At 39.4% G+C, this 19,181-nt stretch overlaps 1 protein-coding gene across 50 annotated transcripts in view; it reads left to right on the top strand.

Annotated features, from left to right (window-relative positions):
- ADGRL2 (adhesion G protein-coupled receptor L2) overlaps positions 1 to 19,181 on the top strand; it is a 387,834-nt gene that overhangs the window by 334,392 nt on the left and 34,261 nt on the right. For 29 of the 50 annotated variants that reach the window (XM_065072695.1, XM_021295105.2, XM_065072694.1 and 26 more), the window contains 4 exons: positions 4,207 to 4,316; positions 8,975 to 8,989; positions 9,926 to 10,726; positions 18,560 to 18,856. In XM_065072695.1, coding sequence (XP_064928767.1) covers positions 4,207 to 4,316; positions 8,975 to 8,989; positions 9,926 to 10,726; positions 18,560 to 18,856 — 1,223 coding nt within the window. The remainder of the gene's footprint in view (positions 1 to 4,206; positions 4,317 to 8,974; positions 8,990 to 9,925; positions 10,727 to 18,559; positions 18,857 to 19,181) is intronic. The other 21 variants (XM_065072729.1, XM_065072727.1, XM_065072734.1 and 18 more) reach the window with 1 other exon arrangement.

Here is a 19,181-nt window from a genome sequence, read left to right as displayed (position 1 = left end):
CTGAGGTGAAACGAGTTCAGACATTGCACTATAACTGTTAATTAAACACTCCATTTGATTTTTAGATTACTCCAAGTGATGCATCCACATTATGAAAATGCAACCTTTCTTCATTCATACTAAAATACTGAAGAAACGGGTGTTAGAGGACGCAATTGCTCCTTGCATTCCTGAGAATAGGGACAGTTCCTCCCTTTCCCCTTGCAGAACTCTTGCTGCTGCCAGCACCAGCACCTGAATTATCGTTCCTATGGTGCCACAGTTAGTCTTTTCCTAACTAGGGTTTCAAATTTAATTCATACGTTACCTTTTCTAAATCAACTGTTATTGAATTTGTATAGAGCAGATCTGCTTTATTTCCTTGTAAATGACAAAGTCATTGTATCATAAATCTTTGTGAATATTGTGAATGTCTTAGGCGTGCAGATATTTCTTGGTGTGAGATCATATGAATTTTAAGATTGTACATTAAACCATGAGAATTTGCATATTTTAACATATGCTAGAGACTTACGTGGTTGATTAGATTACAGAACGCTTAAATGTTACTTAAAACCTACAAACACTAGATTGCAACCACTGGAACCCCCCCCTTTTTTTTTTCTTCTTAAATTTGCAGACTTTATTTCCACTACAGTCGTGTTTTGGAGAATTCCATGAGGCGGCTGCACTCAGGCATTGCCCATTGCAAAAAGGAATGGCAGTGGGTCACAGGATTGAGTTGCAGGCTGTAACAGTCTGATATCCTTGTCACTGGGCATGACGCTTCTAAGGGTGAAGGTTTCTCAGAATGCTGAAGCTCTGCTATGGCAGTGATGCGGTGGCTTTGACAGTGTGTAGCCATGTAGGATAATCTGCTGTTTAGTGCTATTTTATGGAGAGTGAAGTATCTTTTGTCCAAAATACCAGAGAGAATTCAGTGTTTCTTGTCTTACAGAAGGTCAGCTGAAACCTTTATGAGTTTGTAAAACGGTCTTTGAAGGCAGCAGCAGAACTGTAGGCCAGTAACTAATAAGAGAAGTTAGTATCGCTGGTTTTACAGGGGAAGGGGAAGAAAGAAAACCAAACAAATGAACAAAAATAACCCCGTACCAAACAAAACAAACAAACATGCAGCAGACAAGACTTTCGTTTATCCAGAGAACAAATTGCAGTAGTGTAAATTCCTTGAATTGCTTGTCTCAGACCTATCTCTACAAAGTCCACTTGCTCTTCATCTCTTCTTTGTAGCTCATGAATTGGGATTGACAGTTGCTGTAGTTGCTCTCGGGTGTTGGTGAAGGTTTCACTGGAATTGAAACGTGACCACTAAGTATGTAAAAAATAGTTACCTGAAATTTCAGGTTTTTTACATATGAATATCTTAACCAGGTGTCTTTAATTGGAAACGTCAGAGGTTTATAAAATCAGAGCCTTATTGGAAAGTTAGTCATGTTTTATAAAATGCATCTAGCAATGGAGCAAAATCAGTGATGTGGATGTAAACAGCTACGACTTAAAGCCCAAAGACTTGTATTCATTAAGTTATCCAAGTAATTGCAGTTCTTGGGGAGGTGTTGCTGTTGTGCTTTACAGCACTGCCGTGCACTATTGCTGTGGAGTTGGGTCTTTGTCATTTTGGCCAAAGATGAGCCAAAGGTGACCATCTGGATAACAAGTCTTGCATAAAACAAACAGTCAATAGCTTTTAGGTCAGCATCTACCTGTAAATGTCACTCAGTGCCTGAAGTTTGACGCTGGCACTTACTGTACAAAGAAAAAGCTACAGCATTTTCTTCTGAATTATTATTGATATACGTCATTTTGATATGAGCTAGCATGAAATGCTTCTCAGCTTCCTGACTGATGGCAAACTTATGAGTCTTTCACTGGGGGAAAACAAAAGAGAAGACAACAAGTTTTCATAGGGAGGCAAGAGTCCATCTTTTCCATAAGCTTTACAAATGCTGCTAGTGACACTTTTTTTCGACAGCTAATATGACCTTCATCACTTTCATTCTCAAGCAATTTTTCCCAATATGTATCCATTTTATTTTGTAACAAATCAATATATCTTTCTTAATTGCCACTTATTCAAGTGTAAAATGAAATTTTCATACAGCTCAGAGCTGTGGAGACCATTATACTGAGTGATGCCCTACAAAAAAGTCTTTTTTTAGGAAATATTTTGGCTTCAGCATAAGGTTTTTACTAAAGAGACAGAAAGAAGTTTAAAGAAATTAATTACAATATCTTACAACCAAGGTTTTCTCATGTTGGTTAGTCTGGCCTGAGGTATGTGGGGCTTAAAAAACCCATACGGGGCTTAGAGCAGAGGTGCTTTGGAGGTTTTGGGCCATGTTGCTGTCTGCTACTTCTGCAGCCTCCTCCTACACAACACACACGAGCACTTGACCTTCGTGTGAGCACAAAGAAGTGGCTCTATTGTATACTTCCAGTATTGCAGGTTCAGTACAGGGGTTTTGTCTGCAAGTTGGGTGCAGATTTCACCACCTCAACACGTCTCTGAAAGCCATCGGTTACATCACACTTGTTCCGGGCTCCTGAACAGCCCGCGCGAGCCTTTGCATGGGGCAGCGGTGCTGTTGGCAGTGGTGGGGGTGACCTGAGCGGTGGCTGTACAGGGGACCTGCCTCAAAATCCTTTCAAGTCCCTGCCACAAGCAGCACAGAGTTGATGGGTGAATTCCTCACCATCCGTCTGTCCCCGTGGTTATGCTTGTATACAGAAATACGTGGCTATTTCCAATTGGTTCTGAAATTATGAGTAGTTAAAAAAACAAGAAAAAGTAAGAAAAGAACAAAGAATGGAGAAAAGAAGAGGGGAAAGGAAAGGAAATGATAAAGTCAGAAAAGTTGTTGTTGTTCCCGAGTTTGCTCAGCAAGAGGCACAGTATGTCCTGACCAGCTCTGTGCTAATTTGATTAGTATATAAAAAGGAAAGTGATTTATGTAAGAGTTCTTCAAGTGTGTTTACCTTTAATGAGGTAGTGTGAATTATCCTTATACCTGTTGGCAATGTGCAGCTGTGGAAAGCCATTGATACAAGATAGATTATTTTAGCTTGGGATGTGGTATTGAGGGAGTGTGGGAAGTAGTAGGGCAATAGAGAAGTTGATGTACAGCTGGAGTCAAAGGCTAGACTATTACTTAAGTTCAGACTTGTGTTATTCAGTTTGCTGACAAACAAAACTAACCCCTGAGAAGATCAGCCAAGCTCTTTTTGTTTTAACCACCAAACTCCCTGACCTTCTCTTTCTTTTCTTCTACTTCCTTCTGACTATTTTGTCTGTATTACATTTTGACCATCTCTTAAGGGTTATGTGATTGTTTTCCTGTTTTTAACTCCCAAGCTTTTTTTTTTTCCCGCCTGGAAACATAAATAGTGGTCTAAAATGTATTATTATTATTATTTAAAAAAAAAAAAAAAGAGCAAAACAAAACCCCACACCTTCAAAAACCATTGAATTCAGTAGACCCTTGTGGTTAGAGGCATTTTAATAAAATTCTTTGTATCAAAATGCACTGGCTTCCATTGTTAAGTAAATCATACATATGTTTCAGTATTTAGTCTTTTCTAAAATACATTTTAATTAATTCTCTTGTAGTTCTTTTTAACTGTGTCTCTTATTTTATCAGTCATTCTTTACCTCTTCCTGTAACCTGACAGAGAAGCTTAGAGTGCAGTTGCTCTTAAAATAATTAAAATAGAAATGCTAATGCTCTTTGTCTGCAACAACTCTGCCAACCAAAATCATCATTTCCTTGAATCACAACGACAATGTAAAAGCATTCACCACTATGTATATCTCTAAAGATGGAAGGAATTCCTCATTTGTGTTATTGTACATTATTGAAAATTAAACATTTTTATATTTTGTATTATCTTTGCACTTTGCTTTCGTTTTCTTGAATTAGTAGTATCAAATCAGTATACATTTGCAGCAGCTATATCTACCAGTGGGAATGAGTGACATTTGAGATAGCATCAAACTCTAAATTTAAAAGTATAAATCCTGAACTGAAATATTGTCTTGACGCCTTATTTATGGCCTTTGACTGATCCAGTATTAATTAACTTTATTGTCTTATGGATTGGACTGCCCAAGTGTGAAGTGAGTTAACACTGCATATAGTACTTTAGTATGAACTTGCAAATTAAATGTAATTTTAAATTAATTAGCTTTGCTTTCTTTTCCCATTACAGGTGCAACAACCGAACACAGTGTATAGTAGTTACTGGGTCAGATGTGTTTCCTGATCCTTGTCCTGGAACATACAAATATCTAGAAGTTCAGTATGAATGTGTTCCTTACAGTAAGTATAATCTTTTTATTCTTGTTCACTTCCTCTGGCCCTCACAATTAAAGCTGGAGTGCTGTTACATGGAAAAGCAGCATATGTTTATGGCCCACGGACCCATTATGCATGCAGAGCACTTGCAGACTAGGGCCTCCAATTAGCTTCACCAAGTGTGGAAGGAAGCCATGGTGTGATGCTGGCCAAGTGTCTGTCTGTGTTCTTAAGTGTTTGGCTTTTAAGGCTACTGTTTTTCCAGAAAACAAACTCGAATTAGCTATTCAGCAGGCCAGATAGAAATTTGTACTTTTGCCCGCTACCAGTTGCTGACAAATTGGCTTGGCTCACAGACTTCTAAAGCAGGGATTGACTTAAATTTTAATCATGATCTACTTGAAAGACTACCTGCTGTTGTGGTGACTTTGGGTGCACGGCAAAACCCAACACTGACACTCCAAGGCAAATGCCCCAGTTGGGAGACATTGTAAGAGGACTTTGCGCTTCAGGGGCACATCCGTAAGTGAGCACAGATTCAGAGTGAATAACTCATTAATAAGTTACTAAAACTTGGTTCTTAAAAACAATGGGAAAAAGAGTGAGAAGTACGTGTTCATTTTTTATGTGAAGAGAAAATACGAATTGTGCCTTGAATCAGCTGCAAAACCAGATTTTTTTTGCTGAAATCGTACTGATGTAGAAAAATTTGAAGTCACGGCTACTTCAGCAGTTTTGTACTATATTCTTTCTAATGCCAGAATTCACTAGCTTTTGACATACTTCTTATTTCCTTACAATAATTAATGCTTTTTTCATTGACATGTATGCATGCTCCTAAAAGTTCTGCAGATTCGACACTTTTAACTGGTTTTGCTTTCTTGTAAGGTCATTCTTTGCAGTGACTTCTCCCTCGTCCTGTAACTCAACAGAGCAATAGCTGTGTTTGCAATGGAATTTGAGCAGTGCACTGATCGTTCCCTTAAGTTATTATGAAGTGTGAATCTCTTGATCTGCAGTAATCCTTAACCAAAGTCACATTTTCTGTTGGTACAGGAAGCAGGCCAGGTCTGAGATGCAAAAACACTGTGATGACAGTATATATCCAAAACCAAAGGAAATAAGTTTGGGCATAAGCAAAGCTATGTCAAAAGTGTCCATGTTGGTTCCTCCACAGTTTTAAAATTTAGACTTCTTAAACTGGAATACTACATTGTACTGCTTTCCCACATTGAACCTTCCCTGTTGTTAAAGGCCAAACACAGATCATCTGTTTTTTCTTCATTTCTGCTGTGTCATTGTGAAATGGTTGCTTGCTGATTTTTTTTCTGTACCATTTGTAGGATTGGAAGCCTACTGCATACAGTGATCCCTAGTACCATTCCTCCTGTGTGTAGTATCGGTGGCTTGTTGTAACCGTTCTTCTCGTGCCACTTTTGAGGAGTGATGTCTCACCCCAATCTAACCAAAGTTTTGTTCCACAAAGACCACTTTTACTTTAGCACTGTTTTCATTCCCAAATTCTCAGAAAGGGGGCAGTGCATCTGATTCCAAACCATGAGGTCAGTCAAATGACAAGACGTCATGCTTCCAGTTCCAGTAGGCTAGCTCGTAGAGAAAAAGTGCGATGCAAATAATGTTCAAACATAATTTTTTATGCTGTTTTAGGAAGACAAGTATGGATATGTTCTACTGATTGGGTATTGCTGTCTACAGGAATCTTTTCTTTTCCAGTTTTCAGAAGTACAGTGCCACAGCGCGGCCTACCCTGTACTCCAACATGTAGTTGTTCTACTTTTAAAATGCTTGTTTTTGCTCACTGTCAGTTGCATTGAACTACCCTTTAATTGCGTAATTCTGTGTATATCATAACTCAGGATTCTGGATACTTCTTGTCTTTCCAAGTCTATAAGTTCTGGAGTTTGTCAACTGCAGCATGTACAGCGATGACACTGTGCCCAGTTCCCGAACTGCAAGAGGTATCACCTGTCATTACCAGCAGTCATCAAAAAGATGGACAGTTACCAAAATCAGTTTTGAAGTTTGATTTCAAACCACATTGTGCTTCAATAGCAGTTTTGATTGTTGACCATCTTTCTTCCCTGTCCCACAAAGCCTATGCTGGTAGTTTTCCAAGTCGCTTCTTTTTTGACGCCTGATAAACTCGAGTTATCTAGCCTAATTTTTTTTTTCCTTTACTTGTTCCAGTGCTCCGTATCTAAACATACGGAATGCCTGAAATAATTAGATTTGCAGATAGCAGCTGTCCCAGAATAACAGACTTGTTAGGAAGGTGGCTGAGGCTTTTGTGGGTCTAGGAAGGAAGGTTTTTCGTGATCACGGCACTACTAACCAAAGTTCAGTTACGGTTCTTACTTTTTCTGAATTCCATCTTCAGTTCCTGCAAGACTGCAAAACTTGCTGTGTCTCGCTGTGACACCTTTCAGTCCATGAACGATTACAAACAGCAACCATACCAGGTTTTGTGGTGAGCGCTGGGAGTTCTTACACACTGGAGTTGGTGTCATCCTTGTACAAAATGCAGTTTATGAGCTCCTCTATGTCTTGCTGGTTTCCAGAAATACATAGCTGCTTTGCTGATCATACTGAGTGCTGGAGCTCTCTCTGGGTTCTGCATTCATCGCCCTCATAAGAAAGTACTTAATGCAAAGCTTACTTTTTTGCATCTTAAAGTGTAGACCTGTTGCTGATGTTTTCCTGATCCTCTTTAGCAAAAAAAAAAAATCTATTGAGATACTCAGTTGGATCTTCAACAAAACTAAAATTTCAGACAAATTTGATAGGCATTTCTTTGTCTTAAAATAAGAGTGTTATTGATTAAATTACAAAGAAATTGAGAGTACCATACTTGACATTTTTCTCGATTATGCTGCACAATATATGTCGACACTTTGAGTAACAGAAGTCAGCCCTTTTATAAAGAAGAATATCAAAAGTACCATTTTGTACATCTGTGCATTTTTATTTTAAGGCTTTTTTGGACTCAGGAATTCAATAGAAAACATTTTAAAGTGTTTTATTCTCTGTCTGTATTGATTGGACTTTGCAGCATTTGTTTATTTCAATAAGCCCATCTGTCCCTGAAAAATGTGCAGCTGTACACCAGTGCATGCAGAGCAGACGTGCCAGTAATGATTTCAGTTATCCCTATCTTTTTTCCCACTCCTATTACTAATTCTAAGCAGGTACAATATCAATATTGCTCTTTGGCGAGGAATAGACTCATGCATAAAAGTTCACAAACAAGATCTTCTGAAAGTCATTAATACTGATTGTGAAACCCAGAATTCACCTCAGAATACATCTCGTGTTTGCTCGGATAACCCAAGAATTACAAATTACAGAAAAACAAGTATTTTACCTAAAGATTTATAAAAGAACAAAGGCTGGGAAAATTACTGCTCATCTTGAGAATACTTTCCCCCTCCCACTCCACCGTAAGGTTTTGGAATTGTTCCCTGAAGAAATGCTAGATCAGCTCAGCCAATACCCTTCTCTCAAAATAATAATATGTAATTTTGTTAAATGAAACTGAAAATCCAAAACTTCATATGAAACATACAAATACACTCTTCAGGGTAATACTGGAAATGTAATAGCTGTGCAAATAGTTTTGATACACTTCCTTGGTATCAGCAGCTACTGTTACACAGATGGGTCCATTTGTCATTTTCCAGGTCATTTTATGAAACTGGGGGAGCATATTTCAAAGGCTACTGAGTATATGAAATAGATTTTATTGCAAATAATTATTGGAAAGCTGTTTACTAGCTGGACTTGAGCTAGACGTGTTCCTGTAATATGTTCCTTAAAACTTCCTTGGGGAAAAATTGCTATAGTAATACAGCGTTGTTAATCGGGTTGGGTTCATATTTTCTGTGTACAGTGGTGGGATGGATACTTGTTTTAAACACTTAGTATGACTGTCCTTGCATACTAGCTTGCTGTTTCGGGCTTAGTCGATGATGCTGGAGAATATCTGAATGAGCTAAATGGTATTCTTTTTCTTCTCTTTTCCTCTTGCTTACTGTGCTTTTGCTTCTTTTTTTCTAGATGTTTTGCTTATTCCTTCTAGTCTGATTTTACAGTTATAGACTAAGAAGTGGCAAAAGTTCTCAAGATTAACATTCAAGGAAAAAAATAAATCCTAAGGACAGCTAAAGGATGCAAGCTGCTTTCTTTGCAAGAAAGAAAAGCAGAGGAATGTCTGGGGCAAAGATGGGGGAAGGTTTAATAAGCACACATCTAATTAATATAATATGTATATGTGCACTTGCACATATATAATAAATTAATGTGTCACTTAAAAACCAACCTGATAGCTTTATGCTTGGAGAAGAAGAAAAGTATGTATAGCATGCATTAGTAAAGTCATTCATTATTTATTCAGGTTCACTAAGTGAAGCTACATGCCAACATATCTGTATTGCCTCCTTAATCTACTAAAATGATTGATCCGTGTTCACTTGTGTAACCGTAGAATCTCTCTCCTGCTAGGTTTTCCTGTTGTCTGTTTCTCTTTATCCAATATAGTGCAGTTCTTATTCTCCCTATATTTAGCGTCTGTTACTAATTTAATCTCTAGATTAATAGTCAATTTATGTTAATCTTCTTTCTTTTTTCCTTGCACTTTTTTATTTTCCTTCCGATGCTTAAAATAGAAGTGGAGCAAAAAGGTAAATAACGTATACAGTCCAAACCCCAGCTCCTTGTTATGTGCCTTATGGATGTTAACCTCTTCCCTTCCCCTTCCCACAACACTCTTATATTATGATAATCAGCAGGATCTCATAAGTACACCTCATAACGAAGTCGACTGTTTGCAATAAAGTGACTTGGCTGCTTAAAGTAGGTGGCGGGGTATAGTTTCTGAAATACTTGGGCTGGAGGGAAGACTCCCTTGCTTTTTTCTCTCCCTTTCTCTTCGTCTTTCTTTCCCTCTCTTTCTCTCACCCTTGGGTAAATTCTTGTTAATCAAGTGTCATTTTGCCTGGCTTCCAGAACCCTCTCCATAGCATGCCATGGTTACAGGGTTTCCTGGTCTGTTTCATTCATTGCTTTGGTTGTGTTTTGTTTTCTCTGCTCCTAATTGCTTTCTCTATATACCTGATGATTTGTTTCGTTCCTTTATTTTTAATCGAGGCACCTCCTTTTTCAGCCTCACCACTTCTTAAAGTTCTAAACAAGTCGATGTGATTTTTTTTTTGGACTGAAATGACCCAGCGCACTGCTGCACACCAGTTAAAAGCTCTGGAGCGTTAATGCGTACTCACTAAAAGTCTAAGACGAAAATGCAAGAGTAGCTCTACATTTTCAGCTGTCCGTGTATGCCATTGAGCCTTGGTCTGTACTAGTGAAAACAGTTCCCATCCACTTTCCATACTGGTACAGCAAGAACATGGTAACTTTAAGAAAAGTGGATGATAAAGGGTGATAATTGCATTAATTATAACATAAGGTATAATCTAGTGCCAATTAAATTGATTTTTTTTCTTCCTGCCACAGTCATTATGATTTACCTACCTTTTCTTTTTTTTTTTTTTTTTCCTTTTTATTATGAGACAGTCTTAATTTGATGTAATTCTTGTCTTACTTCTCTCTGTGACTGTTAGTTTTTGTTTGCCCGGGGACGTTGAAAGCAATTGTGGACTCACCGTATTTATATGAAGCTGAACAAAAAGCAGGTGCTTGGTGCAAAGATCCTCTCCAGGCTGCAGATAAAATATACTTCATGCCATGGACTCCGTATCGCACTGATACTTTGATAGAATATGCTTCTTTAGAGGACTTCCAAAACGGACGCCAGCAGACGACGTATAAACTCCCGAATCGAGTGGACGGTACTGGATTTGTAGTGTATGATGGCGCTGTCTTTTTTAACAAGGAAAGAACTAGGAACATAGTAAAATTCGATTTGAGGACTAGAATTAAGAGTGGAGAGGCCATAATCAATTATGCTAATTACCATGACACCTCTCCATACCGATGGGGAGGAAAGACTGATATTGACTTGGCAGTTGATGAAAATGGCTTATGGGTAATTTATGCTACGGAGCAAAACAATGGGATGATAGTAATTAGCCAGCTGAACCCCTACACCCTGCGTTTCGAAGCCACCTGGGAAACAACATACGACAAACGGGCAGCGTCCAACGCTTTCATGATATGTGGTGTCCTGTATGTAGTGCGGTCGGTGTATCAGGACAACGAGAGCGAGGCCGGCAAGAACACCATCGATTACATCTACAACACCAGGTTAAGCAGAGGCGAGCACGTGGACATTCCTTTCCCCAACCAGTACCAATACATCGCCGCAGTGGATTACAACCCCAGAGACAACCAGCTGTACGTGTGGAATAACAACTTCATTCTGCGATACTCTTTGGAGTTTGGCCCGCCTGATCCTGCCCAAGGTAAGAATTTGGTTTTTCTCGTTTTTAATCTCTTTGCACTTCCATTCAGATAACTGTGTGACAATACCTTTGGTCTTAGACTTAGCTCTTGGCAGAAGGGCAAGGAGGGTTTGCTTGTCTCCACCGTGCGGAGCAGTACAGCGTTACATCGGTGCGAGGCAAATTTGCAGCACTCATGAAGAAAGATAGAATTATTTCCTTTGTTTTACAGGCTAGTCGTTTTCTCCTTTCTTTTTTTCACAAGCATTTAGCTTTTCTGTGCTTGAGAATGACTTGAGGAATTGTTTATTTACTTCATTACCCTCAGTCAGTTTGATTTGTATAGCTAAGGTAACTTTGAGTTCATTCACCCGGAGCCAGAACCCTGTTCCCCCTCCATTAGGTGTTACCTGAGTTCTGAATTGATTACAACATCCATGCAGGCCTTTCAACTTGGCGCCAGGAGCTGAAAGCAGTGTGTGCTGGGAGGTCCCAGGGGAGATGTATGAGGTTAATTTGCAATACCGAGTATAAATATTTTTCTGCAGCCCTATTTTCACATTTTCAAATGCCAGGTTGGACAAGATTATCCGATCTCTTTCTAGCTGGTTTCTCGGTAAGTCCATTACAACTGCAGTTCAGCTTACTTGAAGTTAGAACAACTATCTAAAAGGAAAGACTTACTGCCAAAAGAGGAAAGAAAAACGGAAGTCTTCAGGACTCACAAATCCCTAAAAATGACATGATCAGGCATAGCCACATGTTAACATCTGCAGGGGAGAGTAAATACCAAGAGAAATGCTCTGTGGCAGAAGATGCATGCAGCAAGGAACAGAATGTTGATAAGCTGCTTTAACAGTGAAGGTAATACTTCACTTCTCTCATACAACTGGTATGCGTGTTTAACAGCCATTTTTTATACTTAAAAGTAGTAACAGTGGCTTATGCACGTGAAGAGTTGCTGTCCTGCTTCAGCAAAGCTGATTCACGCGCAGCAATGCAAACCATGTAGTGTGCACACAACTACATCAACGTACATACAGCTTTTCCTGGGTACAGAAGTATGTAAGACACAACAGAACAAGGCATTTTAGAACGAGTACATTAGTGATCTCCAAAGCCAAGTGAAGACCTGACCAAGCTGTCCCCTGCAGGACCTCCCTGGCAATACATGGCCAGGCTCAGGGGCCAGGTCTTTGGGGTCTGAGCTGCAGCCATCCTGGGAGGCTTTGCCCTCTGAACATCAAGCTAGTCCCTTCCTTAGGGAGGCTTCGAGGCTGCTCTTAGCAGAGACATGCCCACCTATGTAATTAGAAAAAATGTGTAGCTTTCGTTTCATACATCCTCATTCATGTCACTTTTCATGTGGTTTAACTGAGGTGAAGATGCATTTTAAATTCTCCAAAGCTTTAATTGTAAAAGGAGGAAATGGAAGTGCAGGCTCTAAGTACATTTTGCAGTTCAGGCAGCTGACATGAATGTGGCAAAAGCTGATCTTTAAATCATTGTATTGAGGGAAAAGTGTTACAGAAGAGCAGGGAAGGAAGAAAAGGCTTTGTAGAATACTTCCTTTGGTTTAGTAAACCACCAGAGTTCTCCAGTAAGACATTTCTTAATGTTTTTATTATGAGAGAGTCTCCAAGATCCTAAGTTACAGTCCATATACTTGCCACATCCCATCTAGTATCAGACAGAGATTTGGGCATCCACCAGCACCCTTCACGTTCCTGGGCTCCGTGCTGGCGTGCCAGGCAGGGGGAGAAGCAGCTCCTTCCAGGCAGAGCGAGACGAGAAGGGGGGTCCAGGGCAGGCCGCGGGCTGCTCGCCTCTCATCCCAGCTCTTTGCTCACTCACCCGTGAAGACAGAGAAGGAATATTTTTTGAGTGATTTATGAGTTTGGGTTTTAAATGCATCGTGACATAAGTAAATAAATTTGATTATGGCCTTTTTTGGATATAGAAACCATATAAAGACATTAGATTAATTTGAATACATGATGCATATATTCATAAATGGTATTTTTCCTTATATAAAGCGAGTACCAAATATTTTAGTTCTGTGTGGATCTCTACATAGCAGATCTAAAAATATGTTTCAGTTCATTTCCTCTTTTGCCCAAGCCAATTGCCTGTAGTTAAAGACTACTAAATTAAAGGAAAAATTATCTAATATGATTGTCCTTGAGATGTACTGCTATAAAACCAAGAAGAGATTCTGTACGGATTCTAACTCTATATTTTATTTGTATTATATCGTTACACAGTTGAAGGACCTATATGTGTAATACACATTGCAAGTTTTTTATCTCATATGAAGTAGAACAGATTTTCACCACATTTGATGAAGGACATTTTTGTGTTTCTTTTTTTTCCTTTTTTGTGGTCGAATCAGGTTTCTTAATCATCTGCTGAGAAGCATAGGTGTTAGGATAACCTTCTTTAAGTCACCTAACACACGGAACATCTTTTAGTGTCTTTTTGCAACGGTCCTTTAATATCAAGTATTTAATGGTGTCACAAGGTCAGTACCTCAAAATTGGAAGTCGTGGCCTTATCTGTTCGAATGGTTAACTTGGGCCATTGTAGGAAACTCAGCCATCTGTGTTCCTTCTGTTACCGTGGGAGCAATAATGATATATAGACACACGCTGATTCTTTCCCCCCCGTCTATCTGCCTTGGCCATCAGTTCCTGTGTGTGCCATCACGTCCAGCTACTGAGTACTTCAGAACCAACAGTCTTTCTTCCTACATGACAGATGAATTTATCACATCTGAGTCACAATTTTGAGGTCGAGGGTTTACATTTGTTCCCAGGGCCCAAATCTTAGATTCATCCATGACCCCAAACCTGCTTTTTTCTCTCTATGTTGTTTATTTCATTTTTAAATCTTCCTATTGAAACCTCTGAAATATCACTATGATTAACCTAACATTGACCTTGCCCTTGCTGCAAACCTACGCCATTTTCTTCTCTTGTAATTGTGTTATGTATTCCCTATATCCTCATTTTCTTTATCTTTAGAAGAACTCTTCAGATTTCTAAAACTGTGGATGCGGCAGCCAGGCTACCATTTTACCATGTTAATCCGGTCTGCTGCCCTTAGAACCCCAGCCTTAACCCCATTCTTCATGTGTTGTTTCTTCTCTCTTCTCATGGGAATTATAGTGCATAGATGCAGAAATGGCTTTCAGAGGTACAGCTGACAAGTACCACTCAGATGCTGCAGGAGAGCACATTTTCTAAGGTTAAGTATAAAAATTACATCTAAAAATAAAAACATTAATTTAGAAATAAAATATATCAAGTCCTGCAAAAGGCAACTATGAAGAAATTCAAAACAAACCAGAGTTTTTATATCCTTGGTAAATTTAGTGGATGTGTCCTGCTACATTCTTTCTGAAGGGAAGTATCCAAGGGACCAAATGAATCCTTGCTGAAATAGGAATTTTTAAAATAATTTGAAGTTAAAAGATCAGGAAGAATGAAGGAAATTTTTCCCCTAAAAAGTAAACATAAGCATTACATCGTAAGGTTTCCTTGGTAACAAAAAGAGGATAAATCCTTTTGTTCTGTGTTAGTGCGTTAGGGAGAGATTTCATCTACACTCATCCCAATTTGCGCTGTGTGAACTGTTCAAACTGAAGTCGTCTCTCCTTTTGTACCATGTTACCCATCATTAAGTTTTATTGGATCACTGCAGGAAAATATGGTTGTTGTGAGTGTGGACAGAACAGAAATTCAGAGAGTACTGTCACCAAGGGCTTGAAATAATAGGAAACCAGTGCAACTAAGTCTTTTTAACACCGAGAATCTACGATGAAGTCATGCAGCAAATTGTTGAGTAAATAAGATCTTTACTGTTACACCAAATCTGATATACTACGGGTTGATGAAAGAGTGCTTGTACAAGTAAGGACAACATAATGGGGACCAGATAGCACATTTCCTGATCATAGGTATTTTGCTAACTGTGTGTTGTATTTATTATAATTTTCAGGGTATAAATTTCTAAGTGGCTGTGTAAACTTTTCGCTTTCAACTAAACGGAATTTGGCAGGGTCAATAGAGTACTGGGCAGCGTAATAGCTGGAACCCATAGGTAATTAGGTAAGTCTTAGCAACTTCCCTGCTGTTCACTGAAGCATGAAGACAGGCACGTAGCGGTAATAAGCAGAAGGCAGGGAAATGTGGATTTACACAGGTTTCTGATCTCCATTGCTTCACACAGAAGCTCAGTATGTGACACGGTTTGAAAATGAAGGCAGGTACATAGATTTTCACGTGTCCAAATACAATGAGATGTCTCTCCTGTAAAACTGAAAAACCTATGCAGCTGATTTCTAAACTTACCTAGATGCCAGAGATGAACCCTTAGTTATTTTCAGAAGTGGTACATCATCCAACAGAATTTTAAAATCTGAGGTCATGGTTGTAATTTGGATGAGGACTTTTTTGTTTTGGATTGGTTGTGGTTTGGTTTGGGGTTTGTACCTTTGTGTGTGTGTGTGTTTTTTGTTGTTTGTTTTGTGTTGGTTTGGGGTGGCTTTTTTTTTGCTTTCCTGTTTCTTTGGGTTTTTTGAGTGGCTTGGGGAATTGTTTTGGTGTTTTGGTTGGGTTTTGGTGTTCTGGTTGGTTGGTTTCATTTTTGTTTGGCTTGTTTGTTACATTTTTTATGTATTTCATGCCTGCTTAGACTAGAAACGCGTTGGCGAAGAATACCAGATAGAGAACTAGTGTGCCTTCTCTAAATCTACTCCTCCCTGTCAGTTGAGGAAACAAAGTTACTATTCCCCTGCTGTCCTAGGCAATTGTGTTATGTTTTTTATAGACACCACACTGTTAAAACAGGTGTTAAGTTTTACTCCAGTGTGTCTGCATTTTCAGAAACAGATACTATGCGGTAAGTGTTTAAATCAGCTGTTAGGAACTGCGTGGAACAAATGTAAGTTAATTACCCTCAACTTGATTCTTTGGATTGACTTCATATTGCTTTTTTTCCTTTTCTTTTCTTTATAAATTTTACAAAGACTTCAGCTGATGACACACACCTGTTCTTATAAAGAAGAAGGCAGAGTATGTTTTGGTTTTCTCCTCAGCATGTCAGGCCTAGTCAAAAAGTCCAGAACAGAATCTCGGACTGTAAAAGCAACTTTTTTTGGCATTGGACAAAAAGTACGTATCCTAAGCCTTGTACAGGCTCACCCGTGCTGCTTGGAACAATAGGTTAATAACCTCGACATGGAGTTTGTTCTTAGTTGCAGCACATTAATCATCCGTGCCGTGCTCTTACCCTGGAGAAGCGCTCGGCAAGTGCGTGGCAGCCGGCAGGTGCCGTCACCCTCGGCTTTCGGAACGAGACACATCAGGTGGTGGCAGCTATCGTGTGTCTCCTTGCAGCTCAGGAGAATGGCCTTACAGATTAAGTTCCCCAACGGGTCATTAAAACCAAAACGATCTGCCTTCTAAAAGCTAGATGTATTCCTTCAATTGATGTGTTCGGTCGTTTCTTATTTCTTCAACCTTTGTCTTTCGCAGGCTTCTAGCACTGTCTGAAGTTTCCTGGTACTATCTTAAATACACTGACCTCTCCTTTTAAAAAATTTAATTAAAGAGAAAATCTCCTAGAAATTATCTGTATTTTCTTCAGTTTTGTGAGAGGGGTGGTTTGAAGTCTTTCTCATAGAATGTGAGATTATAAATATATTTCTAAAGTATGCGCTGCTACTAAGCTACGCAGGCCATTTTTGAATCAGCTTTGAAACTGATTTTAATGGGTAGCATTAAAGTTGTTCTACCTGAAGTTGCATAATGACAGCAGGATATTTTAGCTCAGGGTGCAGCACAAAATATGTTCTGAAAATTGTTACCTCCCAACTGAACTTCAGAGAGTTGTTATGAATTCTTACAGTGATATTTAGCTCCTGAGACAAAGCCATCCTAAACATTATAGGTTTTGAGTAGTAATTGTAATAATGCTAATACACATTTCAGTGATTAAATGTGTACTAATTAGCACAATGTGTTAGGGGATGGATAGTAATAATTGGTTGTCCCCTGCATCATTCTCCATCCCCACCAGTTCCCCAGGACCTGATTCAGCAGGCGCTGCCTGACGCTTCTGCAAGTGATTGCAAATGTTTTTGACAAATGTTAATTGGGAAAGCACTAGAAGGCTGGATGCTTTGTAATCAAAAGAAAATTACAGCAGTTTCACAAGATGTCAGGCAAGCACTTGCAGAACAGATCTGGGGCTTTTAGTAGGTTTCATCGTATCTGGCTGCGCCAGGAGTTCAGCACGATTACAGACGGTGTTTGTGCCGCCAAGAGCGAGGCTGAGGAGGAGACAGCCCCTGAGGAAGCACAGCTTTGCGCTTCGCCTTCAAAAGCAGATTGTGATGCTCAGAATTACACTCTAAATTCGTGCGAAAATAAAAAGATAAATTCATATTTGAGACTCCTACTATATTATAACTGAACTGTAATTGAAAAAGGATTTTGAAATAATTGTTACTGTTATCCGCCAAGAAACTGGAAGTCAATCTTATTCAAAATGCTAACTTAAAACACGTCTTCTAAATGGCAGCTCTTTTTTTTTCTCTCTCTCTCTTTTTTTTTTTTTTTGGTGGGTTTTGCTGTTTTTTGTTCATTTTGGGTTTTTTTGTATTTTATTTAATTTAGAGAAGATGCGTTGTCCAGTAAGTCAAAGTTCGAGGGCCTAGCAGAACAAAAAAACAAATAAGAAAAGCCACTTTATCCCCTGAAGTTAATCCTAAAATCAGCTTAATTTATTTATCAGTTAGGATTTTAAAAATACTTTATATTATCTCATTTATTCCCAGCACAAGGATCTGTGCTTTTATGTGCCTGTAAAGCCCTGTGAGCACTAACGAAGATTTGGAAGTAATTAACGATAACTGTTTCAGTTGCATTGCTGGCTTGCATCGCTTCAGCCGTTGCTCAGTGTCTGTTCGGAGGCGATGAGCAGCAATTCCGGACTGTCACCCCCCGCGTTAATTGGCGTTGTCACAGAGCTGGGCTGTGTCCTGCGGTGCCCCCGGCCCAGGCAGCGCCATGACCAAGGCCCAGACAGAAGCAGTTTGGCCTAAGCCGATCCTAGTATTCCATAAAAGATTAAACTCGGTATTTGCCACTGGCTTGAGCGAGTTGTGTCTTTGTACCTGCTTTATCATAAAAGGATGTGAAGGCCCAAAATGCTCAAACATGAGGACAACGCACACGTGTTAGGCGCTGCTTCTGTTTGGAGCTAATCGGGCATGCTGCAGCTCTCTCAAGCAGAATGACTGCCGGGTACCAAGATGTTATCGTAATTATTTTCCTGGAAGGTGTGTGGTGGGTGACTTGAAGTTTTGGGGTGTGGTTTTTTTTTTTTAAAATGGTCTCGTTAGTTACAGCCCAGTGACTCTGTTGTTAGAGCTGGACTGTGTTGTTTGCGGCATGCCGTTTGAAATGATTCTGTCTATTGAGTTATTCCTTCTGCAAAAGTGATTAAGTAATCTTTAATTGCTTTGAGCGTGTTTGTTATGTAGTGATAACTCGCTGGTACTGCCTTTCAGCCCTTAGAAATACAACTATCAGTTTTTATTATGGAAGGGATTATTTGGAGAATGTACTGAAACATCATACTGGTATGAGCTGGGAATGGGGAAAGAAAAAATGGTCAAGTTATAGCTCAGGCACCCAAAATAGCAATAAGAAAAGGGTAATATTAAGATAAAGGAATGGAGACACCAGAAAGTCCTGTTAAACTGCATAAACAACATTTAAAGAACTGGGATTTTTTCATCATTCTGAGGTCATTTACTTTATTATTGCTCTAATTTTCTCTGTGCAGTGCCTACTACAGCAGTGACAGTAACTTCTTCAGCAGAGCTATACAAAACCACAGTGTCAACCACTAGCACTACATCACAGAAAGGTCCCATAAGCACAACATTAGCTGGAGGAACAAAGGAAGGAAGCAGAGGACCCAAGCCACCGCCACCTGTTTCCACAACCAAAATCCCTCCTGTGACAAGTTTTTTCCCTTTGCCAGAGAGATTCTGTGAAGCGACTGAGGCCAGGGGGATTAGCTGGCCTCAGACACAAAGAGGAATGATGGTTGAACGCCCTTGCCCCAAAGGAACACGAGGTATTGCCTTTAAAAATGTATCTTGATTTCAAGCAGACATTTCAAAAGCAATATGTTATTCTCTCATGGTGATCAGTCTCAAGCTTTCTGTCACACAGTTTGTTGTTACTTGGAGAATGCGGCATCTACAGGCAGTGGTCAGGTTTTCATCCACAAGTGCCATTGGAGCATAGCTGCAGAATTACATTGCGCACGCGCTTTTGAGAATCCAGGTCAAATTTTAGGGCTTTGCTTGAGGACTGTTGTGAAATATGCTTACAGCTGCCTTTCTTATAACGAGCTCCTCTCTGGATGAGCTCCAGGAAAAATCAAGGGCTTTTTGTTT

Source organism: Columba livia, chromosome 8 (genome assembly GCF_036013475.1).
Source record: "Columba livia isolate bColLiv1 breed racing homer chromosome 8, bColLiv1.pat.W.v2, whole genome shotgun sequence".
Taxonomy (NCBI): domain Eukaryota; kingdom Metazoa; phylum Chordata; class Aves; order Columbiformes; family Columbidae; genus Columba; species Columba livia.
Note: the sequence above shows the minus strand (reverse complement) of the source record. Positions and strands in the feature narration are given on the sequence as shown.